Source organism: Suillus paluster (assembly GCF_016628075.1).
Source record: "Suillus paluster strain FC165 chromosome Unknown EDB91scaffold_2, whole genome shotgun sequence".
Classification (NCBI taxonomy): Eukaryota; Fungi; Basidiomycota; class Agaricomycetes; order Boletales; family Suillaceae; genus Suillus; species Suillus paluster.
In genome coordinates, this window is record NW_024537562.1 from 1,073,363 (window position 1) to 1,091,422 (window position 18,060).

The window sequence follows — 18,060 nt, forward strand, 5'->3', positions numbered from 1 at the left end:
ACAAACGATCGAAAATGCTCGTGTTGGCTGAGAGTATATACATTAAGCTTTTGCAAGATCAATAGCTCAATCCTTCCCGTCCGCCATGGGTCGATTGAAGCAAAAAGGAAAGGCTGGTGCAGCAAAGGCCTACGTTACACGGTCGTCTGCCGTGAAAAAACTTCAGTGCTCTCTGGCTGACTTCCGCCGATTATGTATCCTCAAAGGTGCGTTATGATTGCCTCGCAGACTTAAACTCCACTAAGAGCTATTTCTATAGGAATATTCCCTCGTGAGCCCAGACATAAGAAACGGGCCAATAAGGGATCAACAGCACCAACGTCGTTTTACTATGCGAAAGATATCGCATACCTCGCTCATGAGCCAGTTCTCAATAAGCTGAGGGAGCACAAGGCTTTCGCGAAAAAAATATCTCGGGCCCTTGGACGGGGAGAGTGGTCAACTGCGAAGAACTTGGAGGATAATAAACCCGTATACCGATTAGATCACATTATCAAAGAGAGGTATGCTACGCAGGATATCGTGAAAGATATAGACTGATCGAATTTAGGTACCCATCATTTATCGACGCGGTACGAGACATCGATGATGCAATGTGCATGGTCTTCCTTTTCGCATCTCTCCCTTCGAATCCTCGGGTTTCGTCTGCTCTCATCGAAAATTGTGCCCGTTTGGCTGCAGAGTGGCAACTATATGTCATGCACACCCGGTCACTGCGAAAGGTTTTCTTGTCTATTAAGGGTGTATACTACCAAGCTGAAGTTATGGATCAAAATGTAACCTGGCTCGTGCCATATCAGTTCCCTCAGAACGTGAGCTGCCTCCTTGAATCTGTGGTTATGTTGCTCAGATTGGCCATTCAGATACCGTCCGATGTGGATGTCCGTGTTATGCTCACCTTCCTCGAACTGTACCAGACGCTACTTGGCTTTGTGTTTTTCAAATTATACACAGACGCTGGACTCGTATATCCACCACCCTTGGACTCTGGTAAGGACGAATCTGGAGCGGGTGTTGGAGCGTTTAATCTTCGATCAGCGAAACCTAGCCCAGCTGCTGGAGCACCAAAGAGCGATGCTCCCAAGGTATCTAGCAAGGAAGTCCGGCAGACAATCAAAAATATCACTGCAGAATCATCATCGGTGCCTCCTGCTGATGTAGATATTGATCGCACCGATTCGTTCCCTGATGCCGCTGAGGAGGAATTTGTACCACAAACTTCAAAATCTGATCTTGATGCACCGTCGTCGCTCCCTACACTTCTCTCACTCTCATCCTTACCAAAACCATCGTCGACAAACATATTTGCTCCATATACGTTTTGGCTATCACGCGAATCATCACGATCAATATTCGAGTTCCTTATCCGGTCTTTTGGCGGTCGTATAGGCTGGCCAGTCTCGTCAGGAGGTGGCTCGCCCTTTACGGAGGATGACGAGGCAATCACCCACGTCATTATTGACAGGCCCGTTGCTAAGGGCGACACAGCTCAGGAACAAGAACGTCGGAGACGAAGGAAGCATGTTCAGCCTCAGTGGGTCGTTGATTGCATCAATGCTGGAAAAATCCTACTCGAGGATTTGTATGTCCAAGGAAAGGCACTTCCGCCCCACTTATCGCCATTCGGCGAGCGAGATGGAGCGTATGATCCAACCATTGGCCTGGCGAACGTCGGAAACTCTTTGGTTGACGACGCTGAACTCAACGAGGACAGTGAGGTAGAAGATGTGGAGATGGCAGAATTAGATGAAGGCGTGACTTCAATGGCTGCCTTGGCAGTGGCTGCTGCAGATGACCCAGAGGCCTTGCGTGCTGCGGAGCTCGCAGCAGAAGCAGCAGGTGTCGACTATGGCACATTCGAGAAGGAGGTACAGAAGAAACAGCAGAAGCAGAAGCAAGATGCTGTTGTCGATGGCGGGGGTGAGGAAGACATGAACAAGATATTGATGAGCAAACGCAAGCGCCAGTTGTACGAAAGGATGAAGTACGGGGAGAGAAAACGAGCTACCGAGGTCCGTCCTGAAGTTATCAGTTAGGCTAATCTCACAGTTCTACAGCACGCAAAACTCGAAGAAAAGAGGACAAAGATTGAAAAGGACAGGCGACGAAAGGCCAGGACAACATGAAATGTCTTGGAGTCTCCCCTGTAGCATGGTGTTCGTAGAAGTTGCGACTGCGACTGCGCTGGCACAATGTAAACCATTACTTGTCCTAGCATTTGTGCACTGGGAATGTGGTATATCGAATCCCACAAACGATTAGCATTAGTTCATTTTGAATGAACTCTGAAATGATTGGTGAAGCAATGAAAGTCCGTAAAGAGTTGTTAGCCTTAAAAATCGATCACGTTCGTCCCAGAGAGCGCGACTGACGCCCATGCCCACAATTTTCGGGTTAACTTCTTTTCACTAAACTTGACATCGTTGCTCGGGCGGAGTCCAGCTATCGAGGGTGTTTCATCAGTCACTACGTCACAGCCACTGCTAGTTTTGACTGCCACTCACAACTCTGGAAGTACTTCCAGCATGGTTGGCTTTCTGGGTACGGGAAGCAGGAATTCCCCAGCGACGGACAGTCGCCATCCTGATACTCTAAACCCGCCTCATGCCAACGGAAGTGCTGCTCGCGTCGTCTCCGATAGCTCTGCATCCAATCAGTCTGTCGGCCACCAGGCTGAGAATGACCATAGTCACGGTCCCCTTCATTTCTTTTCGCTTCCTCACTGGACACGAAAGATACTACCTGTCTCCGTGTCTGCTCGTCGAAGTCTAGCTGGCATGCCCTCTGATGAACTCGGCGTCGTTCGCAGAAGGCCCTCAAACCTTATGCTGGACAAGGAGCTCCCGCCCACACCTCCGAAGACTCAGAGTGTAGCTGGCAATCCCGACTCTGTACCACCGTCCTTGGACAAATCCATATCCTCGCCCACATCTACGGACAGATTCACTCCCTCACCTACCGTGCCTAGAGCAAACATGCCTTCAACTTCCGTTGATCCCAGACATGCACAGCCAACGTTATATTTTGATGTATATCATAATACCCCTAACGTCTCTGTTCCCCGTGGAGTGAACACAGTGTCTTTTGTCACTCCTTCACCTACGGGCAGCGGTCAGCGTGACTTGACCCTCCCGCTACGACACTCCAGAAGTTCCCAATCAATCCGTTCACATAAACAGGCAGATCGGTCGATACACGCGGATAGAGCTCGTGGTCTTTTCACCGGCCAGAGACTATCTAGTCCCAGACGGAAAGACGCTGAACCGCCGCCGGCTGGTGAAAACAGTCAAGGATCACCTGGTCGCCAGATGTCGACCAAACCTTCGCAAGAACTGCTATCAGTTCCGTCTGATTCTCTTTCCCTTCCAGCATTGCAACCGACATCACCGTTTCACATAGACTTCCATTCGGACACTCTGACATCTTCCCAGCAGTCACCGCAACGATCCGCTTCGGGATTGACACGAAGACACTCGGAGAAGGTCTTCAGACGTCCCTCTCCCTCCAACTCTGAAGTGCCTGCATTACCCAAGATTCCATTAGCATTTGCTTCGTCCCAGCATCGTTCAATGACTGCCGATCCAACCTTTTCTTCTCATCCACCCCGACCTGCACTGCGCCGCCCCATGACTGCCGATTCCATCCGTTCACGCACTCGTTCATTTTTTACTTCGTCACCACAGACAACGCCCGTTCCTTCCACACACACGCCACACTTTGGAAATGCACTCTCAAGTCTCACATCGTCTACCTCCGCCAGTCATGCAAATAATCGTCCACGTTCTGCTACGAATCCACCTCTCCTGCACCGGCTCTCAATGAATTTTTTCGCATCATCTACTGCCTCAGCAAAAGCCGGAACAGTTCCTGGCAGTACCATAACCGCCTCACCGGTTTCTCGGTCACGTCCATCATTGCTTTCATCGGTACCACCTGAGGAGCTGAGACCTCAACAGGATGAGTTACCTGAGGCTTTCTTGCAGAGACTTACCTCCCTTGCTGGTAAAGCTGATATTGCGGGGCTGTTGGCGTCAAGGTACGTCGCTTCATTTTTCACCTGTCACCACTCTCAAGTCGATCCTTAGTGCGGAAGCCAAATATGTAGCTACCCTCAGGCATTACATCGGAAAGTTCTCTTTTGCTGGGGATCCTTTGGATGTCGCTCTGCGTCGGCTTTTGATGCATATTGGTCTTCCCCGGGAAACACAACAAATCGATAGGGTGATGGAAGCTTTTGCGAAGCGATACGTTGAGTGCAACCCAGACATATTTATGTCCGAGGGTACGCACGATTCCACTGATGTGTGGGCAATGAATTTGTACTCATTAAACTTTCAGATATCCCATACATTCTCGCCTTCAGTCTTATCATGCTTCACACAGATGCCTTCAACAAGTCCAACAAGCGAAAAATGACAAAAGTTGACTATCAGAAAAACACTGCTATCTCAGGAGTTATACCCGAAGTGTTGGATGTATGTTGTAAATTGACCGTCCCCCCCCTCGGAGCTGATTCATGTGCCCAGTGCTTTTATGATAACATTGTTTTCGCTCCTTTCATATTTATCGAGGACCCTATGGATCATCCTCATCCATCAGCTGATGGCAATTTCTCGCGACCTCCTACTTCCGCTGGTCTTCCAATGACGCCAGTAGGAGGTACTCTACTGAGTAGACCAAAGATTGATCCATACTATCTGATCACCAATGTAAGTAGTCTCATTTCCTTAATGCGCCGTCGATGACACTTTGCTTTGAAGCACTTACTTGATTCGCTCCGTGTAAATGTCGAGCAGTACATACCCCTAGACAACCCATACTGCTGGGAGGGGACAAGTGGTTCCTGGGACAACGACGAACTTTGGTCTGCCTTTGCCCAAGGGGATACGATAGAGATTACTTGCTTTGAACACAATCGTTTACCTTCTGGGTTGTTCGGGCTCAGTGGCATTTCCAGTCCATCACTTATGGGGACAACTGCACTTCCCGGATTTTTGCCACCTCAGAAGGAGACTTGGCGGCTTAAGTTGTCGAAGGTCTCTGTGTTAAACCGCAAAGACGATAGATTGGAAGGCGGCAAAAAGCCCTCGAACCGCAAGTGGAAGCCGTTTGGTGTTGCTTTGACGAGTTCGCAAGTCCTTCTCTTTCGCGATCCATCATGGGCTGCCACGTTTTTGGCATCATCGGATTCTTCAAGAAAGTCGACCATACATTGCAAACCTGATGAAGTTTTGTCGGTCAAGGACGCACTCGCTGTTTTTGATCGGTCGTACCAAAAGGTATGTTTATTCATTCATTTCTCTTCTACGTGATGCTGATGTTTTCTGCAGCATCAAAACACCTTTCGCTTGGCCCTCGCTGATGGACGCCAGATCTTGTTCCAGGCTTCAAGTGAAATGGAGGTCAACCAATGGATTTCGCGCATCAACTATGCCAGTGCTTTCAAATCTGCTGGGATACGGATGCGTCCCCCTGGCATGACAGGCAGGGAGGTGACGCTGACCGGGGTTGCCGCCGCACAATCACACCTCCAGGACTTACGGGTAGTGCAGCAATCCCAGCCCAAAATTCGATCATGGGGTTCTCAGAGCTCACTTACCCGTGCTTCTCAGTCGACCGACGAAGGTGCAGAGGATGCCGTCGAGGAATCAAACCCAGAAATTGGGTTCAAGCTTGATGCTCGGCACAATATCACCCATGAACCTCCCGCCGTGCCTGAGATCGAAGGGGCATCCCAGCTCAAAGCAACTTTTGACGAAGTGAAAGCGCAATTGACTGCTGCCCGGCTCAGTCTGTGCGATTCGTCAATACCCTCGAATGACACATCTGATGATGTCATTCGTTTCCCTGGGCGCTGCTCCTCTCCAACAACTGACATCAATTCCCATCCCCAAAGCAATCGCACCATTCTCCTCCAATCCACCGTCGGCGATCTCGAAGACCGTATTTGTGTAGCGCAGCCGCTTCTCGAAGCAAAGATGCACTTCGCTCGCAACATCGCGGTTTTGACACCCTTCCAACGGTCAACGCGAGATCGGCTTCAAGATGCGGTGCAAAATGCAGCTAAGCAGATCTCCCAGTTGCGTCTGGAGATCGCTAGGCTCATATGTCACCGTAATGTCCTGCTACACGATGTAGCAGCAGAAGAGCGAGGGTTTAAACAGGCGGCTACAATCGCTTTGAATGCTGCCATGGATACGTTACAGAGTCGAAGGCAGTGTATACCTGAGCCGACGTCATCACCTGATGATGGATCACTGGACATGTCGTTGCAGCAACCATCTTCTAAAGTCGTACCCAGTTCCCCAGAGTCCTCCGTTGACGCCTCTTTCCGGACAGCTCTAGATTTCGGTCCAGACTGGCCGACAAACTACACGTTTACCGTGTCGAACGTCTTAGAGCCGACAAGGATCACAGATTCCCCTCTCACTGAAGGGGAGGGCCCAGGGTACCCGTTTCTAGAGGCCGACACCAGTCTCTCGGAGTCTCGGACACCTCATTCTATTCGAAGCTCTCTATCCTTCCAAGACAGCACTCCTCATTCTGTCCACGAGAAGTTCTACACAGCGGAAGAGTCGCCTGAAGAACAAGCTGAGGAGTGGAACAAGACCCGAGCAGCGAAACGTGTTTCGCTAGTCAAATTGCCCCCAGACATTCGACTGTCGAAGATGTTTGGCAAGGCTCAACGGAATGGCTGTAATGACCTGATATCTACTGTGACTCGGGAGGATTCTTCTTTTGGATAGTTCCTTGCGCATTGAACTTGGACAATCTACTCGCCTATTGCATACGTTATATCGCTTGAATTGCGTCGCATATTATATAACCCTAACGAAACCTAACCAGCTTAATGTCGCGAGCTAGCTCTATCATTCTGACTCGTGTTGTTTTGAAATCCTAAGGCTTCAGCTGTGACCTGATACTACAGGCTCGTGGGCTGTTGCTGTTTCTCCCACCGACTACTACCGTCACTGTAGGTGCCAGCCCCCGAGCACGACGTCACTAGGGCCTTCCTAGCATAACGCATGTCCAGTAATGTCACCAAGGGATCCCATGCCGTGTGCGTCGTGATCCTCATAAGCAGGTGTGGTGAGTCCGAGGTCTTTGACAAACTGACACATCAGATGACTATCGTGTTGTACTTATAACCGTAACCGGTTCGGCCTGTCCGGGCACTTCAGCTGCAAGTTGTTTTACCGGGTGTTAAACTGCAGCGTTACCCTGGGTTACCCCCGAGTTACCAGGAGTTACCCCATAGCCATCCATCGTATGGATGTGCCTGATATGTGTGGAGGCTCAAAATACTTCATGAGAACTTTTCGTCCAGAGCAGCCTGACATGACGTTATCAGTCGTGTCACTACTGCCAAGGACCAAGGTTGAGCATGGAAACAACCCAAGCTCAACCAGGGTCAACAAACTTCACAAGCTGCATCTTACTCACGTAGGTCCGACCGACGTCTGAGCTGTCAGCAAGTTGTTGACTTGTTTTAAACCCCTTGCCGATGCCGACGCTGATCTTCACGTCTGTTGCTGTCGTTTAACAGCGGAGGCCTCCTGAAATACCCGCCCAGCTTGGAATTGGGTAATCCTACTACCGTCGTTCCAAATACTGGCACTGTTCTCATTCTCGTCACTAATTTCTTGTGCGGAGTAGACTTCGTGACCACGGCCTTTCACTGTTTGCAGGTGAGTATGCTATCCCTCTCGCTATTCGCTCGTTACCTGATTGAGTATGTGAGGAAAGAACTTCCCGCTGTCCACATTCTGCGATTCGAATCCTATTATCCGACTCTATCGGCGGAATTTGTTCGTGTATAGTACCATGCCTGTCCAGGCACGGGAACATGTCTCGTCTAGCACTACTCGATACCCTGTCGACATCCAGTGTAGTATGTCACAGAGTGGCACACATAGCAGACCAGCTGCAGCATCCAAATCACTCCCCCCTTCTCTCATACTTCCACCCTCTCTTCAATTCAACACTATCCCGCGAAAAGCCGAATCGCAGACAAATCATGACGGCCCTTGGCCTACCACTACGAAGCTGAGCCGAGTATTTTCTCTGCCTCGACTGGGTACGAATGCCAATAAGTCGAGGGAAATCATTCCAGTGGTGTCCAACCAACATGATCACATTGCCGTTGGCACTCACAGGAAACGATTGAGTCGACATCCTTCGCGACGTTTGTCATCGATGACAACTCCTACTCAGACATCCTCCTCGCGGCACTCCACCCCCTTCACTAGCACACTGGTCATGCACCAACCACCTTCGCTGTCCACGACAGACATAGCACCAAAAAACCCCACGGATAAATCATCGATTTCACCTGTAATGTCTGTTGGCGATGAAACAGACGAGGACAGCAATGATCCAGCTGCGCATCATAAGAAAGTGATGCAAATGCAAATGGCTAGGTTGGCTAAACTGACTCGTCACCTGGGCGAGGAAATCCCGCCGGAGTTGGTTTTATCTCCTGCTCTTCCAATAGAAACTGCCGAGTCCAGGACTCTGACAGGAAGCCTTTCAGTAAATTTAAGTAGGGGCCACCAGAGACGGCAGAGTTTGGACCCCACAGCAGACCTCCAGTCATCACCAGCGCTCTCACGCTCGAGCACACTGAGGAAGAGCAGGTCGCTACGTGGCAAAGAAGGCGTTTTACGACTGCAAACTCATGGTGACCATGCCGCCAAGAGCGTAGATAGGAAGTTCCCGTATGAGCTGCACTCTCCACAGACAGAGGTTTGTTGGTGGCTTTATAGTTTTAGAACAAGAAGTTTGATGCGCATTTTTGCAGGTAGATTCCCTCAGACCTTCCGAACCTAGCGTCTCGGCCTCTCTATGCGGACCCAATGTTGGTAATCGTTCGCTGATGTCAACTGCAGAGACTCCCCGTGGGGTTCGGAGTCATTCACACCCCCCACCTTCTACTATGTCACTCGCCTCAACATCTGAACGATCGCAACTTCAAGAGGATTCGGTCGCGACCGACTTGGCCCTTGACGACATCTCGAATAAGGAGAGCGGAAAAGCAAAACAAGACAGGTTTTGCGCCGTTGACATCAATCCCGGAACAAGATCTCCAGCACACCGATCACTACATTCGGCCGGAGATCTAGCGGTTATCCGCTCCTCTCTGACTCAGAGTCCCTCATACTCTGAGCTCGAAGTCGACGTACAGATCAGCAGAAGAACTCCTTTCTGGCGGATGAAGGTCGGGAAGGATGTAGCGCAGAGCGTCAATCCCGACGATATCACGAAGCAGCTAAGGGAGATGAAAGCTTCTACATGATAAACACGCTTCAATGGAGCTCCTGTACGTTAAACACTTTCTAGTCTACGATATTTGCCTGCGATCTTGCAGTATTTTTTGGATTGCAGGGTAGCATAGTATAATTTCATGCACGATTTTTTGTGGGATACCATAATTGATTTCCTTCTTGATTGTGTAAACTAAGGTTCGAGCCTATGTTTGGTCTAAGGAACTCTGGATTTCAAGTTGCCCTGGACTCAGGCTCGCTGCTTGCAGCTTAAACTTGAAGGTTGTGCTGGGATTGAATTTTGCGTGAACAGTTCTAATGATAACACAACTACTTACTCAGAAGCCAAGTGACCCAAGTCCACACTCCTCACATGCACAGTGGACAGACAATACATGTCACGAAGTCGGATGCACGTGATAAGTTTATCCACAAGGTCACACCTTGCCTTTTAAACTCAGCTGGCCCCACTAACCCTAACCTCAATCGAGGGTTTTCTTAACGCCACTACTTTTACGGTGTGAGCCAGTCAATGCACATCGTTATGGTAGGCAAATCATACTGTGTTCATATTTCTCTGACTCTCCATTGCAGCCCATATTCCAAGACGCTAATGGTCTCGCAATAAAGTTCTTCATCCAGAAAGATATCGCTCAGGAAATTCAGTCCGAGTTGTGTGAAGTCGTAGCTGTGAGTTGTGGCATCCCACTATCTAACATAGTCTTATTTGCTTTCAGTCATTAGGTGGTCGCGTAGAAGCGAAGGTCCCAAGACAGGGGTACGTATTGGTCCAGCCTGGTACCGCGGAGGAAGAGCGTCTTCGCCTGTGCTGGATGATGCCGGATCGACCTGAGCGTCATTTCGTGCCATATACATACGTGGAAGCCTGCAAGATTGCGGGCATGCAGTTGAAGCAGATCTTCGTGGAAAACGGCTTGCCCATTAAGATGCACATCCACCCTAGCATTGCTAATATCAATGCACGCACAACTCTTAGTCAGAGAATCATGGTGAGCGGTGTCGCCTAAATGACATAGTCATTCCGTTCATGCTTACCACGCCGACTTTCTTTCAGCATTCTGGTGGCGATCCTACTTCATCTGCGCAGTCTGCTAAGATCATCCTTGCAGACCCGAACACAGAAGTCTTCCAACATCTCGTCAAGACATACCAAGGCATTCCAGACAAATATGTCGAATCCTATCTGTGGGTAAAGAAGTGTGTTGAGAAGGGTGCTCTTGTATACACCCCTCTCATCTACAAGAATCCTGGCGGTCGACGTCCGGGGGAAGAGTACGTATATTACTCGTTCTTGTACCCAAAACATAAGCCGATGCGTTTCCTTAGGAGAACACCATTTACTGAAGAAGACGAACGGCGTTTGTGTGAATGGATTGCAGCAAAGATACCATATAAGCAGACAGGCGGGAGAACTGGAAATAGGCTCTACCAACAGCTGTGCGAAATGGTGACCCCTTTCTATTACCACTCAGTATGTCCATACTCACGAGGATCAGATTGCGGACCCAGAATACGCATGGGTTTCGCGTCATACGTGGCAGTCCTGGCGCGAGCGTTACAAGAAGAATGCAGTGCGATTAGACAACATGATTGCTCAAATTGTTGACCAGAAGAAGCCGGTTCCTGGGGAACAGGGGCAGTATGGCTATGTCCGCCAAGACGAAGAAAAACCAAAACGCCCAAGGAAGAAACGTACCAAACCTGCCGAACAGAATTTGCATAACCAGGAAATGATAATTGGCGGTATTAATGGCAATGGAGCAGAAGTACCTGTGATTGTGTTCGATGTGTCAGGGATTGATCCAGGACCGTCTACATCAAGAGCTGTCATTCGAAACAGCCCCGCGGAAGAAGAAATGGAGGATGGTGAAGACAGTGAAGAGTGGGCAGTTCGCATCGGCGATGAACCTCCTCCGAATTGGGGGAAGCGACCTGCCAGTGAAGAAAGTGACGGTCAAAGCCCTCGCAAGAGAACGAGATCCAAGTGCGTAGTCATAGGCAGTTATTGAGTATCGGGAGCTTACAGATTCTTCAGTGATGCAAACTCTATTCACGATTTGTTAGATTCTGGCATCCATCTCGTCGACAGGACGTTGCAGGAAATTGCCACGGAGTACAGGTTCACACTGGAAGAGGTCAAAGAGTTTTACGATCAGTGTGGGGAGATGGAACGTACGAAGACCCGGTTTCAAAAGATGCGGCAAATACTGTCGAGTATCGGAGAATCTTAACGCCCAGGCCATATTTCTTTGTACAAGGGATATATCTTTTAATATCGTACGCAATGTATTCTACGGAAGATCAACTTCAGTAAGAAGTTTGTAGTCTGCTGCTCGCGCGGGCGCTGATGGACTGTCGAAAGGCTTTCGTCGTCTACAATACTTGTGTTGAACACGGCACCAGCATCTATAGCCCGACAGACGTACCTCTCGCCTGCAGCAGCGGATGGGAATGAACCAAATAAATCTGGGTGTTTTGGAAGTGGAGATTCGCTTCATTGGACTCGCGTTAGCTTGATGATAGGCGGAGAATAAAGGTGTTTGACCTGAAATATGGATGTTGTAAAGCTTCTTCAGCACTGATGCGTTGCTCGGGATCGTAGGTCAGTAGTGATATAAGGAGGTCGATCCCAGCGGTTGTCATATGATGGAAACGCTGACGGAATTGATGTGGCTGAGGTGAGGGAAGAGTGATAGTTTTCGCCAAAGGAAGAGTAGAGTAGTCAGGCCAAGATGAACTAGTAGGAGGTCCAAGAAGCTTGAAGATCATGGAAAGAAGTTCTATTTCGTTTTTCGCCTGAAATAGTGGTTCCTTCATGAGGAGTTCAGCGAAAATGCACCCAACGGACCACATGTCGATAGCAGTCGAATATGTTGTAGCTCCCATCAGAATTTCAGGAGCCCTTGAAGGGATGCATCACCTGAGGTCAAAATGTTGAGAACAAGTAACATACCGATACCACAGGGTCACAACAAGCTGGGTCAGACCACCAACGCCTACAGGGTCTCCATACCGCCTCGCAAGGCCAAAATCAGCAACTTTGATAGTCCCACGGTTGTTCATGAGCAAATTGCTGGTCTTCAGATCGCGATGAAGTATCCAGTTAGAATGACAGTGTGCGACCGCGGACAGCAATTGAAGCATGAGTGTCTTGATTTCGGATTGGAGGAAGGGCGAGGGCATGAGTGTCAAAAGAGTTTTTAAATCATGCTCGATGAAGTCCATCACTACAAATACTCTGGTATGTGGGCGTGGTCATGGTGTGACATCACTGAGAGGCTTTACTCACTGAGTCAAGGTATCTCCGACCACAACCTCTCTAATTCGAACCACATTATCATGGTGGCATGAACATGAGAGCGTTGATTTCACGTAGGGCAGTAATAGGAAAACCGTGTTTTTCCTCATCAAGCTTTAACTTCTTCAAAGCGACGATGTCGCCTGTTTCTTTATCTCTCGCCCGGAAGACAACACCATAGGACCCTTCTTCGATCTGATTGAGTCTTTCGTAACAGTACACCGAACGCGACGGTTGGATTGATGGATGGTGAGTTCGAGGAGGGACATAGATACTATGTAGTGGACGGGAAGGACGACTGGTAGCAGGATGCGAGTCTGAACGGACGGGACTGGGTGGGGGCGCGCCGCGAGACCTAGGCCTTACGGAACGTTTCGAGGACTGTTGGTGTTGGCGAATTGCAATGTCATCGGGATCTTCCTCGTCCCATTTTGATCTTTTGCGCGGTGTTGATGTCGAAGAAGTTGTCCTTGATTCTGATGCCATTGTCATCCAGTAGTATAGGTGGTCAAGAGGTAGAATACAACACGTGACGCATTGGGCAACTAGTTACTTACTCGCGCGCTTTATCATCATCGTTGAACCGTTGAACACTCCTGTCGTCAGTATGGATAATGTCATGGACCCAGAGCTCGCAACTGAGATGGTCAAGCTTCTGGGGCAGGAACTGAAGGTTGTCCGCAGCCAACTTCGTGAAGCTGAGCAGGTAACATATCAGGTATTCTCCGCAGCTATCCTGATGATAGCTCATATACAAGACCTTCCAGCGATCGGGTACTCCTGCTAGCGATGCCATGTCAACTGGCTTTCACTTGCAGCGCGAGGAAGCCCTGCGGGTAGAGATAGTTGCACTGAAGGCCGAGAATTCCACCCTTCAAGCGAACATTTCACGTCTCCAGGATCAGACAACGAACGTTCCAGTCAAGATGGAGGATGATCACTCTGGTCTAGTGGCGCAGTACGAAGCGGTATTAAATTTATAGCTGGATGTGTGTTCTTCGTATCTGATCGTGATCAACAGTCGATGGGCGCAATCCAACAAGAGCTGGCCGACGCGATCAGGGAGAAAAATATAGCGAACTCGGACAAGGTGCATTGGAACCAGACATATCACAGTGCTTTTTAAACTTCTACCCTAATAGGAGAAGGCAAATGAGCAACTGGAAGAGCTAACTAGTGTGCGTGACAAATACCGGAAGCTTAAAGCGAGCAAGCGAGAGTACCAAGAGGTACTTATTCTCAAACGTATGCTATTGGATGATACTTGAAATGTCTTCACAGGTCATCGACGAACTGCGTAGCCAGCTTGAACTCTGTATAGAAGAACGAGAGCGGTGGGCGTCAGAAGGGAAAGTCCTGTAAGCAGAACTCATTTTCAGTGATGACCTCTCGTAGCGAAATGACATGCAGCAAGTCCGACCCAATTTCGTTCTTTCGCAACACGGAGTATCCGGATGACAGTGACAAACCGAAACGCGGTGATATTCCCGTATATTCACCCATCTTGTCCATGGGCATTCCCAAGGTTCGCGATAGTCTGCGCTCGTAGATCATAAATAATATCTTTCAACAGACAGCTCGATCTCATTGGTTGGTAAACTCATTGCGAGATCTGCGGCATGCTGAACGACAAGTTACAGTCGCTGTGACGGCACCCTCCGTTTCGAGAGGGACTTCCTGATGTTCGCTCATGCAGGGATCTCCTTAGGTCTCATCTTAAGACCAATGTATCGATACAATCCAAAAAAGAACAACGGTACATGGGACCGGCTCCATGCGGAAATCGAGCCTGGTCAAAAGAAAGACTTGTGTTATTACGACGGCCACGGTTGGAAGTATCTTGGCACCTATGAACGAATAGGCGAATCATTCCTCCTCTCACCGGAGGATATCAGGAAGCTAAACTCTCCGGTAAGGTCCTATCGATTCAAAAATTCATCATAACTGAAGGAATTGAAAGAGGGTTGAAACGATGGCCAAGGACACCCTCTTGTTCCGAGACCTTGTTTCGCCTTCGCAGATACGAATGGTGGAGAAGATGTATTGGGAGGGACTTCTTCAAATCGAAATGTTTGGTATCCGACGTGTCGGCTACGATCAGGAATTCGCTAAACAACTCTTCGAAAATCGCAAAGACCTTCCCAAAAGTGCAGTGAAGGATGCCGCTTCTACAAGTAACAAACGGAAGAGAGACGAGACTGTCGAAAATCTCGAACACCGTCTAAAGAGGCCAACAAACTCCGATACGAAGGAGGGTTTAGCGTGATGATTAATGCAACTCATTGGATAGGCAAAGATAGGCAAGTATGCTTTAAGATGGGAATATATGTGTGACTATTTTCTAACTCCTTCACCATCCTCCAGATCCTCGGACCTTTATATCAAGGCACTTTCGCAAGTGCCTCGGTACCACAAGCACTTCTGTGCTTGGTTCGCGTCCAACTTCCTGTGTAAAGAAGGGTAGCACTGCAACCTGCTCGATTGCAACAAATAAATCTTCGAGAATGCCATGGAGCCTTCGACCTGTTAGTTCGATGGCGGGCTCTGAATTAATTTCCAGAAGTTTAACTTGAAACATTCGCGAGTTGCCTAATGAATCAAGTCCCGGGCGCAACGGCGTTGGGTCATGAGAAACCACGAAGTCGACCCCATACAGCTCGAATGCATTTGGAAGCGGCTGAAAACAAAACTTGAAAACAAGGCCTTGTGAGGATCAGCAGGAATCACCTTACCTGGAAGTGTATAGGCATTTCTACAGCGGCCTTGAACGTTTCCGCGAGAACGGCGCCCATTTGGACCTTGATGTTCTCGATATCTTCGGGAGTAAATAAGCGTAAGGCTCTACGATCCGTATCATCTCCAGAGAGGATATAACATCCTGAGAGTTCATCAAGTAGATGTACGCCTTCCTCGCCTCGATCAATTTGCAGCGAGGTATTGGTAAGATGAGGTGTCAAGTCGACGTTCCCGGGAATGACATCGTCATCATCCTCCCTTTTGGTGGGACTGACATACGGAACGGCAGCGAAACAAAGCAAGTACACGGTCGTACATGAAGAGTTTCAATGCTCCTGATGCAACAAAGTACGCTCGTAGATGGAACTGGACGTGAGCGTCATAAAAGGCTGAGGAGGAGAGGATAGAGCGAATTGACTTTATGCCCCTGCAAGTTTTCGGGTAACTTTAACACAGAGCCAGAAGGAGACTTCTCGGTTGGGTCCAGGAGTAATGGACAAGGTATATATTCCTGTGGTCGAATACTGTTCAGCATCGTATCGCAAGAGAAAAGTGCTTGTTACCTGGATAACAAAATGGCGAAGTTGTGATATTATTACAGAGGTATCATTGGTCTGATCTTCATCCTCGGAATACTCTTCAAATTCTTCGAAGATCTGATATAGCGAGTCCTTGCTGTTGAACAATCTGATGCCCATTCCCCGATCCGCCATGCCTGGCTTCAAAATCCACCATTGAGAGGAGCTATCGATTTCATTGCCAAGGTCCCAAAGTTGATCGCTCCACATCTCATCCAGCTCATCCGCGTACGAGATCTCGAGATCCCATGTCCTTGGCACCGCGTCCTTGAGGACGGAGTCGAGATGTTTGGTCAAATAAGAATGAATGCATCGTGCTAAGTAATGTTTGCGAATGAGAGCTTTTCTGATGGTATAAGAGGAGGACAAGACGTGGTCAGGATTGCGGTGTGTCAAGTCATGATCAATGGCATCATAGGTGGACCACTGAAGAAGCCTCAAGCATTCATGAGTGCCAGGAAGGGAGGTGACGATTGAGACAGGCAGATTTGACAAAGCTCTCTTGACAAGCGACTCGGTCAACGGCGCTGACGGCCAGGAAACAAAGGCAGCAGCCATATCCAAGGTATTGACAGGTCGAGCTTTCGAAGGAGATTTTCCCTTATCCGATGAGAACAGAAGTGTATACAGAACCGGGTAAGTACATAAACAAGAGCATCCGAGGCTTCCTGCCAATTTGAAACACTGCATACATATGCCAACCAGCGCTTTCCCTGAAGTCAGCGAGCTCGCCTTCGACGCTCATCCAATATGGGAAACAATTATATCTTCTCCCTCACTCCCACTTTTACTCAGGGCCTCGTCTTAGGTCAACTTTCAATATTGGTTCTCCTCGCCCTTGTCCTCAAATACCTCTTTTTCATCCCGCCCGAAAGTGAAACGGAAACTATCCCATTCCACCCTCTGTCAAAAACAGACCCTTCGTGGCATCAGGATGTGGAGGAGGATACAGACAGTGCTCAAGAGAAAGAGTCAGCCCATTGGTTCAATATACTCGCAAGGCAGGTCTGTTGTCAGTGCTTCTGGACGGTTCCCGATCAGTCTCATGCAGTATTAGGTCGTGGAGGTGTACAGAGCTAAGCTTCAGGACAACATGACTGGATATGATGGAATCGAGGTCGCCCGTCGGAAAATCGAGGATCATGCGAATGAAATACGTCCCCGCGGGTTTCTGGTAAGTCCAGTATGCCTGTAACGTCTTGTCCATAACTCACAACTACATTAGGACCATATCACAGTGCATTCCGTGGACCTAGGAATATCCGCCCCCAAGTTGTCCAATGCACGGGTCATGAATAACAACGCTGGGGACCCCTCCCTACCGGTTAGTTTCAAGCTGTCTTTGCACGGAACTCTCTCACCAGACAGACAGACGATTGAATTTGACATGTCATATTCGGACACCATTTCCATCTCATTATCCACGTCCTATTTATTCAACTACCCCATGTCTTCGTTTGCCCGGCTCCCTGTTTCACTCACAATATCATTATCTCTCTTCGAATCAAAAGTAAGTTATTTTTAGTTTCTCCTCTGTAGCAGGAGGTCATGATGTATACAGGTTACCTTGGTTCCGCCATCCCCTGCATCAGCAGCCCCCGTTTTGACCATATCATTGCCGCAAGACTTTATTCTTAATCTGAAGACAACATCGCTCATGGGCAGTCGAGCTATGCTCAGGGACGTGCCCAAACTTCATGAGTTGATTGAATGTCAGGTCAGGAGAGTGCTCGCCCTCCGAGGAACATGGAAAGTCGTCCTTCCTGGTGTAGGAAGCTTAGCTACCGCTCAACATGAAGTGGAAAAAGAACAGGCTGCTTGCAATGAGCAGGACTGATGGCGGAGGGGACATTTCTCCGTGCTACTCTACAACGCGTAATCATTCCACTCGTTCGTACGTTATAGATCACTGTCAACTGTACTTATACCAACAACTCAAGTTATAATTGCCGATATAAACTCAAGGGTGTGCTAGGCTCTGTCGATTTCGAGGTTCACTGAGTAAATTTACGTACATTCGTCTACAGTCAAACACAACCCCTTCAAATTGGGAATGGTGATGAGGAGGCCTAATTAACAGTAACAGCACACGAGGTAGAGCTTCCGTCAGAGATAAATCGACAAAGCACTGGGGGCCAGCGTTCCTCAAGCCGCCCCCCGGCGT

The 18,060-nt window shown here is 48.9% G+C and overlaps 7 protein-coding genes across 7 annotated transcripts; 5 read left to right on the forward strand and 2 right to left on the reverse strand.

The window, feature by feature from the left end:
• Positions 1-8: 8 nt before the first annotated feature.
• Positions 9-2,332, forward strand: EDB91DRAFT_1097379 (Pescadillo N-terminus-domain-containing protein). The gene is made up of 5 exons (XM_041317055.1): positions 9-206; positions 260-503; positions 551-812; positions 864-2,012; positions 2,058-2,332. The coding sequence occupies exons 1-5, from the start codon at positions 86-88 to the stop codon at positions 2,124-2,126; spliced, it is 1,845 nt and encodes a 614-aa protein (XP_041183830.1). The 5' UTR covers positions 9-85; the 3' UTR covers positions 2,127-2,332.
• Positions 2,333-2,378: 46 nt separating this feature from the next.
• Positions 2,379-7,065, forward strand: EDB91DRAFT_274067 (uncharacterized protein). The gene is made up of 6 exons (XM_041326670.1): positions 2,379-4,036; positions 4,086-4,282; positions 4,339-4,475; positions 4,527-4,709; positions 4,761-5,279; positions 5,331-7,065. The coding sequence occupies exons 1-6, from the start codon at positions 2,526-2,528 to the stop codon at positions 6,744-6,746; spliced, it is 3,963 nt and encodes a 1,320-aa protein (XP_041183831.1). The 5' UTR covers positions 2,379-2,525; the 3' UTR covers positions 6,747-7,065.
• A 759-nt stretch (positions 7,066-7,824) lies between these two features.
• Positions 7,825-9,295, forward strand: EDB91DRAFT_1242329 (uncharacterized protein; the record flags this gene model as incomplete). The annotated part of the gene is made up of 2 exons (XM_041322175.1): positions 7,825-8,745; positions 8,801-9,295. The coding sequence occupies 2 exons, from the start codon at positions 7,825-7,827 to the stop codon at positions 9,293-9,295; spliced, it is 1,416 nt and encodes a 471-aa protein (XP_041183832.1).
• A 500-nt stretch (positions 9,296-9,795) lies between these two features.
• On the forward strand, positions 9,796-11,599 carry EDB91DRAFT_1277214 (uncharacterized protein; the record flags this gene model as incomplete). The annotated part of the gene is made up of 7 exons (XM_041324672.1): positions 9,796-9,810; positions 9,858-9,953; positions 10,001-10,273; positions 10,339-10,556; positions 10,611-10,731; positions 10,781-11,268; positions 11,320-11,599. 7 exons carry the CDS (start codon positions 9,796-9,798, stop codon positions 11,513-11,515), a joined length of 1,407 nt encoding a protein of 468 aa, XP_041183833.1. The 3' UTR covers positions 11,516-11,599.
• EDB91DRAFT_1233891 (Pkinase-domain-containing protein) lies at positions 11,576-13,378 on the reverse strand (the record flags this gene model as incomplete). Its single annotated transcript, XM_041321151.1, has 7 exons — positions 11,576-11,657; positions 11,711-11,776; positions 11,830-12,186; positions 12,238-12,522; positions 12,574-12,603; positions 12,638-13,051; positions 13,140-13,378. 7 exons carry the CDS (start codon positions 13,376-13,378, stop codon positions 11,576-11,578), a joined length of 1,473 nt encoding a protein of 490 aa, XP_041183834.1.
• Positions 13,379-14,890: 1,512 nt separating this feature from the next.
• EDB91DRAFT_1277230 (tubulin-tyrosine ligase family-domain-containing protein) lies at positions 14,891-16,454 on the reverse strand (the record flags this gene model as incomplete). Its single annotated transcript, XM_041324673.1, has 5 exons — positions 14,891-15,259; positions 15,315-15,572; positions 15,598-15,684; positions 15,737-15,829; positions 15,882-16,454. The coding sequence occupies 5 exons, from the start codon at positions 16,452-16,454 to the stop codon at positions 14,933-14,935; spliced, it is 1,338 nt and encodes a 445-aa protein (XP_041183835.1). The 3' UTR covers positions 14,891-14,932.
• A 111-nt stretch (positions 16,455-16,565) lies between these two features.
• EDB91DRAFT_1097430 (maintenance of mitochondrial morphology protein 1) lies at positions 16,566-17,873 on the forward strand. Its single transcript, XM_041317056.1, has 5 exons — positions 16,566-16,901; positions 16,954-17,070; positions 17,122-17,220; positions 17,269-17,406; positions 17,458-17,873. Exons 1-5 carry the CDS (start codon positions 16,647-16,649, stop codon positions 17,731-17,733), a joined length of 885 nt encoding a protein of 294 aa, XP_041183836.1. The 5' UTR covers positions 16,566-16,646; the 3' UTR covers positions 17,734-17,873.
• Positions 17,874-18,060: the final 187 nt, after the last annotated feature.